The following is a 17,505-nucleotide window of genomic DNA, read 5'->3' on the forward strand; positions in this document are numbered from 1 at the left end:
AATCTGGTGGCTCTTGTAATTTGGTTTTCAATTGTTCTTGGATGGTAACCCTGATTCAAAAAGGTCTTTTTGAGGCGACCAAGGTGTTTGTCTCTATCCATGGGTTTGGAACATATACGATTGTATCTGATGGCTTGGCTATAGATAATAGAGTTCTTTATGTGTTTTGGATGGAAACTGTCCCATTTAAGGTATGTTGGATGGTCGATTGGCTTCTGATACAGGGATGTCTCTATTTCATTGTTTTTTAGCTTAATGATGGTGTCCAAAAAATTAATCTCGGTACTGGAGTAGTTGAGTGTTAAATTGATGGTGGGATGAAATTGATTAAACTGTTCGTGGAACGTCTTTAGCTGTTGCTCAGACTCCGTCCAGATGATTAAAATATCATCAATGAAGCGGTAGTAGGCCAGGGGCCTGATGGGGCATGAGGACAAAAAAATCGCTTTCAAGCTTGGCCATGAAAAGATTTGCATACTGTGGAGCCATTTTACTTCCCATCGCTGTGCCAGTCTCCTGTAGATAGATCCTGTTGTCAAATTCAAAGTAATTGTGGGTGAGGATGAATTTTATAAGTTTCACCACAGCATCAGCATCAGTCCCTGTGTTTTCCATGAAGAATTTGCAGGCATTTAAACTATCTTGGTGTGGGATATTAGAGTACAAAGATTCCACATCCATGGTGGCCAGGATGGTTCCTTCTGGTAGAGGACCTATTGCTGCTAGTTTATTCAATAGGTCAGTTGTGTCCTGAATGTAGCTGGTCCACTGGCTAACACGGTACAAAGATATACATCTTTCCTGTATTTATAGCGGGTTTTTATAGCTAGTTTTTATGTTTGGCAGCGGTCACACAGTAAAAGACACTTTTTATTGCAAAAAATAGTTTTTGCATCACCACATTTTGAGAGCTATAATTTTTCCATATTTTGGTCCACAGAGTCATGTAAGGTCTTGTTTTTTGCGGGATGAGTTGACGTTTTTATCAGTACCATTTTTGGGCACATGACTTTTTTTATCGCTTTTTATTCCGATTTTTGGAAAGCAGAATGAACAAAAACCATGATTTCATGAATTTCTTTTGGGGGGGAGGAATTTATACGGCTCCCCATGTGGTAAAATTGATTAAGCAGTTTTATTCTTCGGGTCAGTACAATTACAGCAAAACCTCATTTATATTTTTTTTTTATGTTTTGGCGTTTTTATACAATAAAAACTTTTATATAAAAAATTATTATTTTTGCATCGCTTTATTTTGAGAGCGATAGCTTTTTTAGCTTTTCGCTGATGATGTATGGGGGCTTGTTTTTTGCGGGACAAGATGACATTTTCAGCGGTACCACGTTTATTTATATCTGTCTTTTTGATCGAATGTTATTCCACTTTTTGTTCAGCGGTATGTTGATAAAGCATATTTTTTTGCCTTTTTTATGGTGTTCACTAAAGGGGATAACTAGTGGGATCATTTTATAGAACAGGTCGTTACAGGCGCTGCAATACTAAATATATGTACTTTTATTATGTAGATTTTTTTATTTAAATATTTATTTATTGATTGAATAAATATTGACTTTTTTATTACTATTTTTTAAATAATTTTACAACTATTTAAAAAAAATTTTTTTACTTAATTCTTACTTTTACACTGTGTCCCACTATGGAACACTCATTTTGTGCAGGCTGATCGCTTCTATAGCATGCAGATCTGCATGCTATAGAAGCTATCAGCGCTGCATGAAGTTGCACACTGACCTGAGAGACTTCCTGGTCATCACTGCGTATGACAGGAAGTCTCTCAGCAGTGGAGACTCGGATGTGGTCGTAACGACATCGGGTCTCCATGGAAGCAATCGAGGCCCCCATCATGTTGCGGGGTCTCCGATCCAGACGCAGAGGGGCTGTCACAGCTGACAGCCCCTCTGCCTGCTCCTGGAACACTGCGATCATGTTTGGTCGCAGTGTGCCAGGGGTTAAAGAGCCGGGAGCAGTCTGTGACCACTCCTGGCACTTATTGCCGGGTTTCAGCTGTGATAATCAGCTGACACCCAGCCACGATCAGCCGCACTCCCCGTGTGAGCGCGGCTGATAGCATATGACGTACTATTCCATCCATGGGAATTAAGTCCCAGGGCACATGTACGGAATAGTACGTCATATGGCAGAAAGGGGTTAATTAGCAAAAGGACTAATGCGACAATCTACATATGTATTCAATTAATTGTTTTTACCTTGGATTTTTCACATAGGATCCCTAGCTTGTCTGCTGCTCTGTATCCTTGGTCTGTGCTTCCTCTACTACTGAGGGCGCTAGTGTCTATTTCTGGTTTTAGTGTCTTCCTAGACCTGGCCATCCAGCAAAACCGATCAATCGTGGGAGAAGAGCCTTGGTGAGAAAGGTAAAGAAGAACCCCAAGATCACTCTGGCTGAGCTCCACAGATGCCGTAGGGGAGGTGGAAGAAAGTTCCACAAACTCAACTATCACTGCAGCCCTCCACCAGACAGGCCTTTATGGCAGAGCGACCCGACGGAAGCCTCTCCTCAGTGCCAGACATATGAAAACCCGCACAGAGTTTGCTAAAAAACACATGAGGGACTCCAAGACTATGAGAAATAAGATTCTCTGGTCTGATGAGACGAAGATAGAACTTTTTGGTGATAATGTTAAGCGATATGTGTGGAGAAAACCAGGCACTGCTCACCACCTGCTCAATACAATCCCAACAGTGAAACATGGTGGTGGCAGCATCAGGCTATGGGGGTGTTTTTCAGCTGCAGTGACAGGATGACTGGTTGCAATTGAAGGAAACATGAATGCAGCCAAGTACAGAGAGATCCTGGATGAAAACCTCTTCCAGAGTGCTCTGTACCTCAGACTTGGCCGAAGGTTCACCTTCCAACAAGACAATGACCCTAAGCACACAGCTAAAATAACAAAGGAGTGTCTTCAGAACAACTCTGTGACCATTCTTGACTGGCCCAGCCAGAGCTCTGAACTAAATCCAATTAAGCATCTCTGGAGAGACCTGAAAATGGCTGTCCACTAACGTTCACCATCCAACCTGATGGAACTGGAGAGGATCTGCAAGAATGGCAGAGGATCCCCACATCCAGGTGTAAAAAACTTGTTGCATCATTCCCAAGAAGACTCATGGCTGTACTAGCTCAAGAGTGCTTCTACTCAATACTGAGCAAAGGGTCTGAATACTTATGACCATGTGATATTTCAGTTTTTCTTTTTTAATTAATTTGCAAAAAATTCTACATTTTGTTTTTTTTTCAGTCAAGATGGGGTGCAGAGTGTACATTAATGAGAAAAAAATGAACTTTTTAAATTGACCAAATGACTGCAATGAAACAAAGAGTGAAAAATGTAAAGGGGTCTGAATACTTTCTGTACCCACTGTATATCCTAGACTAAACCTATTGTCTTTATCTTATGTCCTATGCCATTGATAAGCCACTTACCGTAATATATGAACAGTACTTATCTTATCCCTACTCTAATCCTGTGCTTACCCTGCCCTAAGAGCTACTCACATTGTACATTAATACTTCACATTACTTATACGCTGTACATTACCATCACACAATATGGAAGACATACATCACTAATCACATTACATGTAAAATTGCATGACATTGTACACATAGCATGATTGTTGTCTTTAGGGGCAAGAACGCAGCCAAACAGTCCATCTCACATAAATTCCTCCCCTCTTTGGACATGGTCGTCATAGACCATTATGGAACCTGGAAGACAACATGCAGCATATAACATTCCCTTAAAACACATAAAACCAGCAGTCTCTTCTTCCTAGGATATAGAGTGTCCATTGCCGGAGAGTGCACTAACCCTGGAATAAAAGAGCTCAAGTTCTTGGGCTTGTAGACCAATACAACAACTGTGCAACACTCCTTGGGCGCATACTAAGTCTTTCTCCTGCACAGTCCTTAAGTTGGTCCTCTCTGTTAGAAACACAGAACTAATATTCATCCGAGATCATGTTCTTGTAAAACAATGGCCCTTAAACTCACTCAATAATGGCTCATCAGTCCATGAGCACAGTCTCTGGAAGTCCCTCTTCAGACCTTTAAGACAAGGGTACACTTCACATAGTTCTGAACTTCGGGTCATCATAGTCCATCAATCCGGCAGGAAGATACTTTGCTAAGACACTTAACTATATGAACAGTACTTGTCTTTTCCCTAGTCTACTGTAACCCTGTGCTTACCCTGCACTAGAACCTGCTCATATTGTACATTAATGGCCCCGTCACACACAGTGATATCATCAGCGAGATCGCTGATTTTGGGACGCATCAGCGATTTTGCCAGCAACATCGCTGTTTGTGACATGGATCAGCGACCGGCCCCCCTGCCGGATATCGCTGATCGTGCAGGATCGTCCTGGGCCGTTTTTTGATCGTTGGTCTCCCACTGGCCAGCACGCATCGCTGCGTGTGGCAGTGAGACACCAGCGATCAGCGATGCTGCACGCTGGTTTCCAATGTAAACAGCGGGTATCTACAGTAGGAGCCGCGCGGCTCTTAGTTACCCGCTGTTTACCTTGGAAATCAGCGTGCACGCTTGACCTTATCGCTGGAGGGGCTGTCTATGTGACAGCTCACCAGCGATCAGCCTAACTATGTCCCAGCGATCCCATCCATGTCCGATCATTGGTGGGATCGCTGGGACATCGTTATGTGTAACAGGGCCTTAACACTATACATTACTTATACGCTGCACATTACCATAACACAATATAGAAGACACACATCACTATTCACATTACATATAAAACCGCATGACACTGAACACATAGCACGAATGGTGTCTTCAGCGGGAAGACCGCAGCCGAATAATCCATCACCATTACACGTGTAAATTAACAGGTTGGTTTGATGCGGAAATAAAAGTGATGAAATCCTTTTAATCATTACAGTACATTGTTTAGATAGTTTATATTGCCACACTAAACCACCATGTTGGGCTGCCAACCATTCGTCAATTCATTGATAGTCCGCAAAATATGGTGCTTTGTCTCATGTCCTGAATTTCTGGCAAAAAAAAACATCTGTCATTATTTTTTTTTTTTATACCAAAGTTTGCAATGCACTTTGGCTGAAATGTTTAGCATAAATACACTAACAGCCAGAGCCAGACTGACGAGCCAGGACTCAGACGAGCAGCAAGAAGAGGAGCTGCAGTCACTGCTCTTCTGTTACATCATGTCTTATATGCCAATCACATCTGGAGCTGCAGTCACTGCTCTGCAGTTACATTGTAATGTGGCATAGGGCGGTAGCCGGTAGTGAAGTGCTCATCTCTTGCGCCGGCACATTACATGAGGTCTCACAGACGGCAGCATGACTTGGCGACTCTGATGAGTGGTTTAGTTACTGAGGTCACCGCTGTTCAGAGCCGCCAGGTCTTGCGGAGTGCAGCGGGAGTCGGCAACTCTGATGAGCATCAGTACCCAGCAACTGTGAATAGCACTAACATTACTGTCGGATTCGGGGAATGCTGGACTACGTCGGACATGGCAGGAACATTTTTTCTAATAAATTAGTGAATGAGAGACAGTGTCTTGTTTTTTTTCTCTATTTTTATGTTTTTCAGATATCCATTTGTGGACTACATCAGATTCGGTGGACTATGACGGACCTGCATGGTTTTTTATTTTATTAACAAATTGGTGAACCAGGGAAAGTGTCAGACAGTGTTTTTAGAATAAAGCCTTTCTTTAGGTGTTTTTATTTTTGATTAGGCCTGTTTCACACTTCCGTTTTTGACAATCAGTCAAGATCCGCCGAATTGGAAAAAAACGGATCCGCCATTTTTCTTTGCGGATCCGTTTTTTCCCAATTGACTTTCATTATCGGCGGATTTTGACTGATGTTGGTCCGTTGCGTCCGTATTTTTTCGGATCCGCCAAAATTTTGGCGGCCGCAAAGATTTCAGAACGGACCATGCAACGTTTTTTCGGCCTACGGATCCGGCAGACACTGATTTAACCCGCAATTCTCTCTGGGTGCCGGATGAAAAATATCTCTCTCTCTCTCATCACCTGAGTCGGTAACTGCTCTGCTACTCCCGCCTGCATCATCGCCCGATCGGCTGCTCCCGCCTGCATCATCGCCCGATCTGCTGCTCTTTGTCCGATCTGCTCCTGCGACATCTGCTGCTGCTGCCGCGATTCGCCCGATCTGCTCCTGCGCCGATTTCGTCATGCTGCTCCAGAATTGACGCGGTATGTCTCTTTTAAATTTCACCATCGGCGGATCCGTACATCCGCCGATCCGCTCACACACATTCCTGTCAGTCTGCCTGCGGATCCATTTTCCGCTATTTTGGCGGATCTGGACTGACAGGAAAAACTGAAGTGTGAAGCAGGCCTTAATGGGTTAGTAATGGGGGTGTCGGAGAGACACCTCTCCATTACTAACATCAGGGCTTGAAGCCTGCTGTTATTTTTGACAAATCATAGCGGACATTAACCCTAAGCCCCATTACCCTGATTGCCAATACACCAGAGCAAATCAGAAAGAGCGAGGCAAAGCGCCAGAATTGGTGAATCTAATGTGATGCACCACTTCTGGGGTGGCTGCAGGCTGGTATTTTTAGGAAGGGTCCAATAACCAGAGACATTCCCAGCCTGATAACATCAGCTCACATGTGTCTGCTTTACCTTTGATGGTTTTCAAAAAAATAATAATGTAATTTTTTAAAATTGTTTATTTATTAACTTAAACCAGGCTAAACGCCCTTTAGTGCCACATGACAGGCACTTAAGGGGGCAAGTTTATTGTAAGTAGGGACTTGTGAAATTTTATTTCTACAAGATATTTATCTATCTATTCTGAGGGTTCTGGCTGTGAATTTACTGTACTTGGCTGATTACATTTCTTGGTTTCTTGGAGATGTGCGTGAGAAAAAAGCAGACAGCCTACAGATGGTTCGTGTGTCATCCAATTTTATTCTCGCACTCATTGACTTGCATTGGCGAGCCTCGTCACAGGTAAATGGCCATACGCAGCATGCTGCAAATTTTTCCTCTGCCCGATTCCAAGTGAGGAAAAACTTGCAGATGAATATTGCCTCAAGGAATAACATTGTTTAGTGTGCAAAGCAATTTTTTATCTCATTGCCCTCATCGTATTTATAAGCAAGAGGGAGCGAGATCTTAAGCCCCCATCTCACATAGCGAGACCGATTTTGTGACGCAACAGTGATCTCGCCAGCGATCTCGCTACATGTGACACGCAGCAGCGACCAGCCCCCCCCCCCACTGGATATCACCGATCGTGCTTGAATGTCCTGGGCCATTTTTTCATCGTCGGTGTCCCGCTGGCCAGCGCACACCGCTGTGCTTGACCTGACAAGCGACCTCGTTGGCAACACAGAACTCAGGGACCCAGGCGGGAATCATTCAGAAAAGCTGCTGTGTGACAAGGTACCAATGACCGCCGAGGATCACTGGATGGTTGCTGTGTCACTGAAGAGATCTGCCTGTTTGGCAGCTTACGAGCGACCATGTAGCGATGCACCAGCGATCCTGACCAGGTCGTATCATTGTCGGGATCACTGATGCATTGCTAAGTGAAACGGGACCCTTACTCTTCACTAGTATCTCTCTATCTTCTGGCTTTGTCTTCTCTCTCGTTCGGGACATCCATGTCATGCGGCACTGCTCTCATCAGACCTTAGGTCTTCTTTCTACACATTTTGGGACCTTTCTGTCTTCCTGATAGGAAATGACTACTGTTTCTTCAGCTTAAACCTTCCTACTCTGGGCAAGTCCCAACCATTAACTCATACTTTCCCTACTATCAAACAACACTTTGATAACGCATAGCACAATTCACATTACATTATACAACAATACGCTTGTTCTTCCTTACAACATCACGTCTTATACTCCAGTCATATCTGGAGCTGCAGTCACTATATTGCTGAATATCATGGCGTTTCCTCCAGAGCTGCAGTCACTATTCTGCTGTTATGTCACGTCTTATACTCCAGTCACATCCAGCGCTGCAGTCGCTGTTACATTATGTCTTATTTGGGAGACTTATTGGCTATGTGTTGCTAACTCCATCTGTCTGAGGTGAAAGGAGGAGGCCCTGAATATTTGAGGGGATCAGAAGCTCCAGGGCAGCCAAGGCTCTTGGTAACTGTGCACAAGGTTGCAAATTTGATTTTTGATTTTTTTCTGGACAGCTTATTAAAAAAATCACGGACAGACAATATTTTTTATGGACACGTTGGGAAACCATAATAAAGCATTATGATTTCCAGTAAACCATGTCTACACTTAATTCAGACTTGAAGACATTTGCTGCATTCACTGTAAAATGATAATAATCACCATCAAAATAATCTATACATGTTTCTTCAGCTTCAAGAACATCACGGACGCCTTCGATTTTTTTTTTTTACGGAAAGGGCAAAAAATTGATCTATTTTTACGGATTTTCTTGGAATTTCTGGACGGTTGGCGCCCCTGCCCGTGTAACATTGCTGATTGTTTATAGAAGTAGCACCGAACTTTCTGCATGAATAGTACAAGAAAAAATTAATCAGATCATCTAGGGTTTGTAGGACTGCATTCAGCAGAAACACCCTCACCCACCCTACCTGGCTGAGCCACTGGTATCATGACATAGCGATATTAAAAGGGAGGCACAAAAAGCATTCTATAATCACTGTATTTATATATCTGTACATTATGGGTCCTTTATGTGGCAGAGCTGAAATTTATCTCTGTAGAATCATAGAATCGTAGAGTTGGAAGGGACCTCCTGGGCCATCTGGTCCAACCCCCTGCTCAAAGCAGGATTCTCTAAATCATCCCAGTCAGATGTCTGTCCAGCCTCTGTTTGAAGACTTCCATTGAAGGAGAACTCACCACTTCTCGTGGCAGCCTGTTCCACTCATTGATCACTCTAACTGTCAAAAAGTTTTTTCTAATATCTAATCTGTGTCTCCTCCCATTCAGTTTCATCCCATTGCTTCTAGTCTTTCCTTGTGCAAATGAGAATAAAGTTGATCCTTCTACAATGTGACAGCCCTTTAGATATTTGTAGACAGCTATTAAGTCTCCTCTCAGTCTTCTCTTTTGCAAACTAAACATTCCCAACTAAACATTCTTTTTTCTATAAATGTTCTATCAAAAAAAGGGGATTGAGATCGGATGAAAGCTAAATATTAAACACAACATAAATCCGCTATTAAATGAAATTGTTTTGGATATGGCGGTATTTTTTTTATGTGTTGCTATTTAAACAAGACAAAAAGCTACACGTTTTCCAGAAATGAAAAGCTTTATTGTTTTCTTTGTTAAAGGCAAAAATATTTTTATATTAAAATGATAACTCATCATCACTAATGCATAAAACGTATACGGTCATGTATGTATTGGAGCAGGATTTACAAGTAATATTTCACTACAATTAAAACCCCAAATCTGGAGAGCCCAGCAGCATGACTATTAAAATCCCTAATTGTTGCGCCAATTTCAATAGTTAACCTCAAATGTGGCTCATGGAAATTATTGATGAAAATCCTTATGGTAATCCAGAAGACAACAGTAAACTTATTATTTTCCAGAAAATAGGTCTCCTTAGCTATAGAGACCCTGTGAAAATACGTTTTGTTCACTGCGATACTGATGAAATTTACAAAAACATCAGTATGACCATATTATACAGTAGTTCATAAATCTGTCATCTGCGGTACAAATTAGTGTCATTATTGGAACCCGTATCTTCTTCATCACCAATCATACAAAAAAGAATATAGCAGCCAAAACGAGCAGCCCTACCATCACGTGTAGAAGAGAAAAGCGTGAGCTTGGTTCTACATATCGCGTTTTCATTGGCTTCAAGGTTCTGTCCCATTGAGATAAGATGGTTGCCCTCGCTTTCACCCACTTCCCAGGTCCTGATATCCGATACTGATACGGGGTGCACGGGCCAAAATACACATTCCAGGCAAGTTGGGGATCAGTTAGAAAGAGACTCAACATTTTTGGTTTCACGCCTAGCAATTCCGCCAGTTCATCCATGTATTCCAAGTAATCCACCTGTATGGTGTGCCGCTGACTGCAGACATAGCTGAGGATGAGAGAATAGACATAGAGATCACATTTAAAGAGAGCATGTCCCCAGGGCAAAAATGGCCAGAATTTGCTCTTATTTTATTACCGTTGTTCCCCTGAATATTCAGATTTTCTTTTTTTTGTATACTCCATATGCTTCCAGAGATGTGGGCTTTTTTATGTGCAACTACATTTATTGTTTTTACTAAGAGGATATGGCACACAGGGTAGAAGTGCAGAGAAACCTAAGGACATGTCTCTTTAAAAATTTGTGAGCAATGCCCCCTTGGTCAAGATACTTTTAAACATTTACTGTATCTAGACAGCTATAAAAGCTGTCAAGTAAGTCTTAAAGGAAATCTATCAGCAGGGTTTTGCTATGTAATCAGAGAGCAACAAGATGTAGAGACAGAGACCCTGATTCCAGCAATGTGTCACTTATTAGGCTGTGTCTTGCTGTTTCAATAAAATCAGTGTTTTATCAGCAGGAGATTATCACTACAGGACTAGGTCTCTTGTGCCTGCTGATCCAACCCCGCCCCCACCATTGATTACCAGCTTTTTGCCTATGCACAGTGTACATAGAAAGCTGTCAATCAGAGATGTGGGCGGGGTTATACAAAAAACTGCTAGATCTGCAGCAGATAAAACATTGATTTTATAAAGATGTCAGCAAACAGATTAGACAATATGCCTTAAATAAACTAGAATCCCCCTTTAAATGTTATTGTGGTCCTTAGAAGGGGTACAACCTGACAAGGTGGCCCCTGGAACAGAGAAAGTTGTGTCCTGTTCTAGAGCAATTTTTCCATCCATGGTTTCATGGAATCTTACAGTTTTCTTGGACCCATTCAATGATCTCCTTGGACAAAGCTCTGCTTTAAATACAGAGTACACATCTGTTGAAAGATTAAGTAAAATTACCGTTTTTCCATTTCTTCTTTCTTTTTTCTGATATCCTCTTTCATGTCACTGACCGGGGGCAATCGTTGTTCTCCTAAAGCACAAAGTAATAGCAATATATGGTATCAAGTTCCAATAAACTAATATGACACACGATGCTAAGATCTAGATCACAATTCTTTTTCCTAAATATAGATTTGGTTTTCTTTAAAGGGGTATTCTCTTATTGTATATTTATGGTATGTCACCTGGATATGCCATAAATGTAGAGTAGATTTTGGGTCAAACTAAAAGGACCTGCCTATATCTGAAGAACATGGTCCTGTTACATGGTGCTGCCAGTGCAGAGATGGTTGGAATGAACAAACAAGTGATCAAAACTTTCGACCAACTTTCCCACTGACAATGGTGACATTTTAGGGTCAAACTTACGCATTTTAATTTTGAAGTGTTACTCTCTCACCCACTGTTCAAAATGGGGGCAAAAGATGCAACTGCTTGTTGGGTAACACAAAATAGCCCCTTAATTAAAATAGGACTAACGCACAATGCTCATTGGGCAAAGGGGAGTGTGGCATCTCTGCTTACGAACTAAGGGGCTCGAAGTGACAGAGCACTGACACCATTCAACATGCCGGATGAGACTAATGTACAGACGGAAGGTAAATCTAGGGACAAAAACTACTAATGTTGAGTTAACATATTATAGGATATTGAATTGGAATTTTTTTTCTGAAATTGGATTGTGGCACAATGCAGTTGATCAAAGCCAATGTCCAAAAGGGTAAGCTCTGATTTTAAGAACCCTGACGATAAATCTGATTATCTCCTCGCATAGACACTTGACCTCAATTCATCATCGCTGTCTGCCGCGAGCAGTTCACGAGCTTCATGTATGCTGAGAAACCTCTTGCTTCCATTTTTTCCTTGTTACAAAGCCGTTCCATAGTTTAAATCCCCACTTGAATCAAATGAAGGATTTGTGATCTGTGTGAAGGTCGCCACTTTACAATCTCTGTCTTTAAATGATAATTTTTTTTCTTAATCACAGTATCCACCTTGTACAAACTGCGGAGAGAATCTGACTTGTGATTGACAAATTGTATTCAAGAGCAACATCTCTCTGAATCGATTTTACAAGCAATAATTATCTAAGATTTGGTTCTCTCTACTGTTCTCTAATGACTTTCAGGAATCCTGCACCTTAAAAATGTTATAAATCACAGAAATGACCCCAATAGGAGACAACAACCAAGGGATATTGCAAAGATAGTGCTTTATTGAAAAATTCATAAAATCAGGGCAACTGTTACTACCCACCTTTCGTGTCTACCTCTTTCCTCATAGACTGTAAGCTTGCGAGCAGGGCCCTCATTCCTCTTGGTATCTGTTATAATCTAATGTATGGGATTATTGTTATGCTGTAATGTCTATTGTCTGTACAAATCCCCTCTGAAATGTAAAGTGCTGCGGAATATGTCGGCGCTATAAAAATAAAATGTATTATTATTATTATTATAAAAAATTGGTAATAAAAGAGAATGACTCGAAATATACAAAAATCAGGGACATATCACTATAGAATACCAAAACATGCAATACTGCTATAAATGTTGTGAGGTAGCGCTGTTATTCAGTTAGGGGATCCTCACTAGGCAGCGAATAAAACACATCAGCACCGTGTTTTCATAAATCATAACAAAGTCCGTACGGTTTATTCCTCCATCATAAACCCACAGAAGCAACATAAACGGCATATACAGTGGGGAAAAAAAGTATTTAGTCAGTCAGCAATAGTGCAAGTTCCACCACTTAAAAAGATGAGAGGCGTCTGTAATTTACATCATAGGTAGACCTCAACTATGGGAGACAAACTGAGAAAAAAAAATCCAGAAAATCACATTGTCTGTTTTTTTTTTCATTTTATTTGCATATTATGGTGGAAAATAAGTATTTGGTCAGAAACAAGCAATCAAGATTTCTGGCTCTCACAGACCTGTAACTTCTTCTTTAAGAGTCTCCTCTTTCCTCCACTCATTACCTGTAGTAATGGCACCTGTTTAAACTTGTTATCAGTATAAAAAGACACCTGTGCACACCCTCAAACAGTCTGACTCCAAACTCCACTATGGTGAAGACCAAAGAGCTGTCAAAGGACACCAGAAACAAAATTGTAGCCTTGCACCAGGCTGGGAAGACTGAATCTGCAAAAGCCAACCAGCCTGGAGTGAAGAAATCAACTGTGGGAGCAATAATTAGAAAATGGAAGACATACAAGACCACTGATAATCTCCCTCGATCTGGTGCTCCACGTAAAATCCCACCCCGTGGGGTCAGAATGATCACAAGAACGGTGAGCAAAAATCCCAGAACCACGCGGGGGGACCTAGTGAATGAACTGCAGAGAGCTGGGACCAATGTAACAAGGCCTACCATAAGTAACACACTACGCCACCATGGACTCAGATCCTGCAGTGCCAGACGTGTCCCACTGCTTAAGCCTGTACATGTCCGGGCCCGTCTGAAGTTTGCTAGAGAGCATTTGGATGATCCAGAGGAGTTTTGGGAGAATGTCCTATGGTCTGATGAAACCAAACTGGAACTGTTTGGTAGAAACACAACTTGTCGTGTTTGGAGGAAAAAGAATACTGAGTTGCATCCATCAAACACCATACCTACTGTAAAGCATGGTGGTGGAAACATCATGCTTTGGGGCTGTTTCTCTGCAAAGGGGCCAGGACGACTGATCCGGGTACATGAAAGAATGAATGGGGCCATGTATCGTGAGATTTTGAGTGCAAACCTCCTTCCATCAGCAAGGCCATTGAAGATGAAACGTGGCTGGGTGTTTCAACATGACAATGATCCAAAGCACACCGCCAGGGCAACAAAGGAGTGGCTTCGTAAGAAGCATTTCAAGGTCCTGGAGTGGCCTAGCCAGTCTCCAGATCTCAACCCTATAGAAAACCTTTGGAGGGAGTTGAAAGTCCGTGTTGCCAAGCGAAAAGCCAAAAACATCACTGCTCTAAGAGGAGATCTGCATGGAGGAATGGGCCAACATACCAACAACAGTGTGTGGCAACCTTGTGAAGACTTACAGAAAACGTTTGACCTCTGTCATTGCCAACAAAGGATATATCACAAAGTATTGAGATGAAATTTTGTTTCTGACCAAATACTTATTTTCCACCATAATATGCAAATAAAATGAAAAAAAAACCAGACAATGTGATTTTCTGGATTTTTTTTTCTCAGTTTGTCTCCCATAGTTGAGGTCTACCTATGATGTAAATTACAGACGCCTCTCATCTTTTTAAGTGGTGGAACTTGCACTATTGCTGACTGACTAAATACTTTTTTTCCCCACTGTATACATTTTACAATAGCGTTATTAAACACACCCCCTGGGTGAGTTTGTAGGCAACTAGTCCCTGACACATTGAACCAGCACCTCAGCAGTATCACCGCTGACCAACACACACACAAATCTCCATCTCAAGGCCACCCACCCTGAGATACACAACGGTCATTTAGCATCTTGCCATTTATCCACTCTCCTGGAACATCCATACAGCACCCCCTAGTGGACACAGTGGTCACTACTCCACAATGTATACACATGCCAATCAATGAATGTAATTGTATGTCTTTGAAATTAGTACACGACACATGTAAGATGTAAAAATCAGCACTAAAAGTTTGAGTTATGTAACAAATGCCCACCATATAAAGTGCGCAAGTGCTTATAATATAGATTGTGGCAACACCTAAGCCTAACGCTAATAAACCTGTTATGGAGACATAGTACTCAAGCTACAATAGGACCCAAATAACAACCAAGTTACTGAGAGCAAAAATACCATCCCTTGAATTAAGGTGTAAACTGCATTAGTGCAGTCTCTAAAGTATGGTATAGCTAATGATCACATGTGGCAGCATGCATGTAGAAACAACAAACTGCATGTACCTGCAATTGCACAATGGAGTCCTGGCGTCCCTGCTGCCACATTCTCTTTTATTACCAATTTTTTATGAATTTTTCAATAAAGCACTATCTTTGCAATATCCCTTGGTTGTTGTCTCCTATTGGGGTCATTTCTGTGATTTATATTGTCTTTTGGAGGGGATATGCCTCAAAATATTAGGGGCGTTTCATACTGAGGACTCCCATATGTGATCAACCTTAATTATGTTGAATACCGGGCCTCCTTCCCACCTTTGTCTACTATTAAGAACATTTTTATTCCTTTATTCCTCTTGTATCTTTTGCTCCTTTGTAAGGCTAGAGGGGTCCATCCACCAACAAGACCATAGTAAACCTGAGAAGAGGGAGAGAGAGGAGAGAGGGAGAGAGAGAAAGCAAGAGAAAGGGAGAGGGAGAGAGAGATTTTCCAGTTCCAAATTCAGGTGGTTTAGGTTCGGGCACAGTTCTGGTACCGAAACTGAACTTTGGACTGAAGTTGGGTTGAACCCGACAAACCCAATCTTCCACGGGTCTGCTCATCCATAATCATCAGTACACAATTAGTCGAAGTCCGACCAGTAGGGGCACCACATATCATGAAGACAGGGACCCACTGACTTCCCTGTCCTGTTCAAACAGAGTAGCACATAAGCATGCACACTGCCTATCCATTCAATATATAATAAAGGAAACCGGTCAGTTCAAATAACACTATCAACCTGCTGATATATGATTAATCTGTAGGTTAATAGTGTCATGAAAATGCCCGGACGCCATACTGAAAGTGTGCCATACGTGAGCAAATTAATTTTCTTTCTTCTGGGTGCTGCTGGCTTTCAGTCTTGCAGGCATGTCCGGAGCAATTACAGTCACCACTCACAGCACAGAGATCAGCAGGTGTAACAAAGCCTTGGCACTGACTGACAGCCAGCTCAGCAGAGCATCAGTACAGAGACGGCTTTCAGTCAAAGCGACAAGCCATGCTAATAACTGCCGCTTACACAATAGTGAGAGATAACTGTAGCCGTGTCGGGACACCTGTATGACAAAGCCGGACACTCCCACGATAAATACAATTCAGTTTCTCCCAGGTGCCACACTTTCAGTACTCTGGCCTGGCACCTTCAGAACGTTATTGATCCGCAGATTAACCCTTTATCTGCAGTTGATAGTATTATCCGACCTGACAGGTCACATTTATAATGCTGAGATAGCCGAGTGTTGGACTGCGATTTCTCCTGTGCCACAGTGCCATATGGACTATGAATAGAGTGGTTGCGTTTGTGCTTGACATCACTACAGTTGAAGAGATTGAAGCTACACAAATTTAGTTCACGTGTGCCAATGCTCAGTTCCCCTATGATGCAATTATCCTCTATCCTGGGAACAGTTCTCTAGATTTCTCGGTGCTGATTGAACTCATAGTTTACTTACCAGCGAAGATTCTTGTGGCAAGTCGGCATTGAAGTTCTGAAATGGGCATAATGGCCCCTAGTGGTTGTATCAAACCAATGACGGCCAGCGTTTGCTTCTCGAGCTCCGGTAGGAAGGTATATTTATATAAAGAGACCTTGTTGTGTTGGACTTTAAGCTCCTCGCAAAAAGGAAAACTGAAGGAATAACCCGTGGCAAATATAACAACATCAATATCTTTTTCCACAGTTTCATCATCAAAAATGGCAGTCGTCTCCGTAAATTTTGCCACATTGGATTTCACGAGTACCGTGCCAGCAATAATACGATTTGGAAGATCATCATTCACCATGGGATGTTGGCTAAAAACACTGGAAGAAGTCAAAATATTAATGTCATTAATTCATATGGAAAATAATGTCATGAACATTACATCAAAGTAAAACAAATATGTATATTTGCTGGTAAATTACTGACGTTTTGGTAATAAATTACACCGATATAGGACATTATATCCTGACTTTGCCCTTTATTTAAATATTATAATCAACATATAGAAAACACACAAAGTAATTAAGTGAATGTTGCCACCTAGTGGTTGTAGTAAATGTATACACGCACCGACAATTATTCATTTGTTATAATATGTACTAGTACACTGTGTGCTGTAAGTAAAGCAGTAAATGCAATGCATGATTGCACTCCTGTGTGTAAATAAGTCAGAAGCCACAAAGTCTGTAAAGTGCACATTGTCATCTACAGACAAAACTGCAGTGACATCGGAGTGACACTAGGCAGAATTTTAATTTCCTTCAAGGAAAATGATATTTTGTTTTAACTGGTAGTCAAGGGATATTTAATATAACTTCCACCATCCCACCACCACATCCGCTTAATGAAATGGGGGTCTCTATTACAAATACAGCCATACCTGCAGTTAGGAGGAATCAAATGTATCTATAATTTAAATGTAATTCCAAAATGCATGAGTAGTCCTCTTTTTTGCTAAGTAATAAACCATCTAAGACATTCGCCACCACCAGCATACCATCCCTCTCAAAAAATTATACACATCAACCAACTGAAGCAGTCACAAGTAGTGTCAAACAATCAAAGAAGCAATT

The 17,505-nt window shown here is 41.6% G+C and overlaps 1 protein-coding gene across 2 annotated transcripts in view; it reads right to left on the minus strand.

Moving 5' to 3' along the window:
* Nucleotides 1-9,306: 9,306 nt before the first annotated feature.
* LOC141085936 (flavin-containing monooxygenase 5-like) overlaps nucleotides 9,307-17,505 on the minus strand; it is a 70,575-nt gene continuing 62,376 nt past the window's right edge. For both annotated transcript variants that reach the window (XM_073571595.1, XM_073571594.1), the window contains exons 7-9: nucleotides 16,403-16,752; nucleotides 11,026-11,098; nucleotides 9,307-10,117 (exon numbers count right to left, since the gene is read on the minus strand). In XM_073571595.1, the coding sequence (XP_073427696.1) occupies nucleotides 9,784-10,117; nucleotides 11,026-11,098; nucleotides 16,403-16,752 (757 nt within the window). In that variant the 3' untranslated portion in view covers nucleotides 9,307-9,783. The remainder of the gene's footprint in view (nucleotides 10,118-11,025; nucleotides 11,099-16,402; nucleotides 16,753-17,505) is intronic.

Source organism: Dendrobates tinctorius, unplaced genomic scaffold (genome assembly GCF_039654945.1).
Source record: "Dendrobates tinctorius isolate UK_male_01 unplaced genomic scaffold, ASM3965494v1 ptg000029l, whole genome shotgun sequence".
NCBI classification, from domain to species: Eukaryota; Metazoa; Chordata; class Amphibia; order Anura; family Dendrobatidae; genus Dendrobates; species Dendrobates tinctorius.